At 43.1% G+C, this 1,304-nt stretch overlaps 1 protein-coding gene across 1 annotated transcript in view; it reads left to right on the top strand.

The window, feature by feature from the left end:
• Window positions 1-523: 523 nt before the first annotated feature.
• LOC106880759 (cytochrome P450 3A8) overlaps window positions 524-1,304 on the top strand; it is a 55,316-nt gene continuing 54,535 nt past the window's right edge. The window contains exon 1 of the mRNA XM_014930857.2: window positions 524-731. Coding sequence (XP_014786343.1) covers window positions 655-731 — 77 coding nt within the window. The 5' untranslated portion in view covers window positions 524-654. The remainder of the gene's footprint in view (window positions 732-1,304) is intronic.

The raw sequence follows: 1,304 nt of genomic DNA, 5'->3' as shown, positions 1-1,304 counted from the left end.
CACCTCTCGTTATCAATATCGCTACTACCACAACCACCACCACCACCACCACCACCATCATCAGCATTAGCATCAGCGATATTAATATGCGTGTCTGTGTGACATTTCGTCATAAATCCACCACCACCACCACCAACAACAACAACAACAATATTTTTCCGCCTCCCCTTCTTCACTTTATTTCGTTTTCTTCTTCTTTCTCCCACCTCCTTTTTCACTTTACTCCCTCTCTCCCTCATTTAACTGTCTTTTTCTCCTCTTCTTTACTTTACTCTCCTACTCCGCTTCTTCTTCATTTAACTGCCCCTCTCCCTCTTCTTTCTCACTTTACTCCTCCTCTCCTACGTCCTCGCCTACTCCTACTTCTTCACCTTACTCTCTTTTCCTCTCCCTACTTTTTTCACTTTACTTCCCCTCTCCTCCTCCTCCTCCGCTTCTTCTCTTCATCCCCTCTTCCTCATCTTCTCCCTCCACTCTCTTCATATTCCCTTCCTCCTCCTCCTCCTTTGCTGTTTACTTGTATATAATTCCGAAGACAAACTGGCCAAGCTACATTCTCGTTCGTCACAGACGTTGACAAATCTGATCGCTGTAGCTGTATTTTTAACATAATTCTTTCTGTCTCGAAGCGAAACCCTACACTTCCAGTTCGTCATGATCGACCTGCTATCATTCACTGAACCCTCAATATATATCCTCTTATCACTCGTAGTTTTAGGGATCATTTATACGTAAGTACACAGATTATTTTTCATTCTCTTCACGGCGGAGTTTCGGATCAGGACCATCACATAAGTTGGATTTTCTTAGTTTTCATGGAGATTTTCCCCATTCGTTTTTACACCAAATCTATGGAAGTGACGGGGAGGGGGTAGTTTTGTATGGAAAAAAAAAAATTTTTTTGTAAATATATGGTTTTTTGCAATCTTTCGCTTTGACTCGAAAAATCATAACACAGTACTCGGTGGTCTCCGCGAGCACGTGTTACCTTGTCAATTGTCAGTTGACGTATCGAAATGGGGAGAGAAAGCCAATGGGTTGTGCGTGCTTTTTTCCTTTAAAATTCGTCATTGTTCGTTATATCTACATTCCACGAAACATAAAAACGGAACAGTCATTTGACTGTGGCCATGCTGGAGCACCGCCTTTAGTCGTGCAAATCGACCCCGGGACTTATTCATTGGAAACCTAGTACTTATTCTATCGGTCTCTTTTGCCGAACCGCTAAGTTACGGGGACGTAAACACACACACCAGCATCGGTTGTCAAGCGATGTTGGGGGGGACAAACACAGACACACAAAC

This window comes from Octopus bimaculoides, chromosome 26, assembly GCF_001194135.2.
Source record: "Octopus bimaculoides isolate UCB-OBI-ISO-001 chromosome 26, ASM119413v2, whole genome shotgun sequence".
Classification (NCBI taxonomy): Eukaryota; Metazoa; Mollusca; class Cephalopoda; order Octopoda; family Octopodidae; genus Octopus; species Octopus bimaculoides.
The sequence above is the reverse complement of the archived record's forward strand: the minus strand, read 5'-3'. Positions and strand labels throughout refer to the sequence as shown.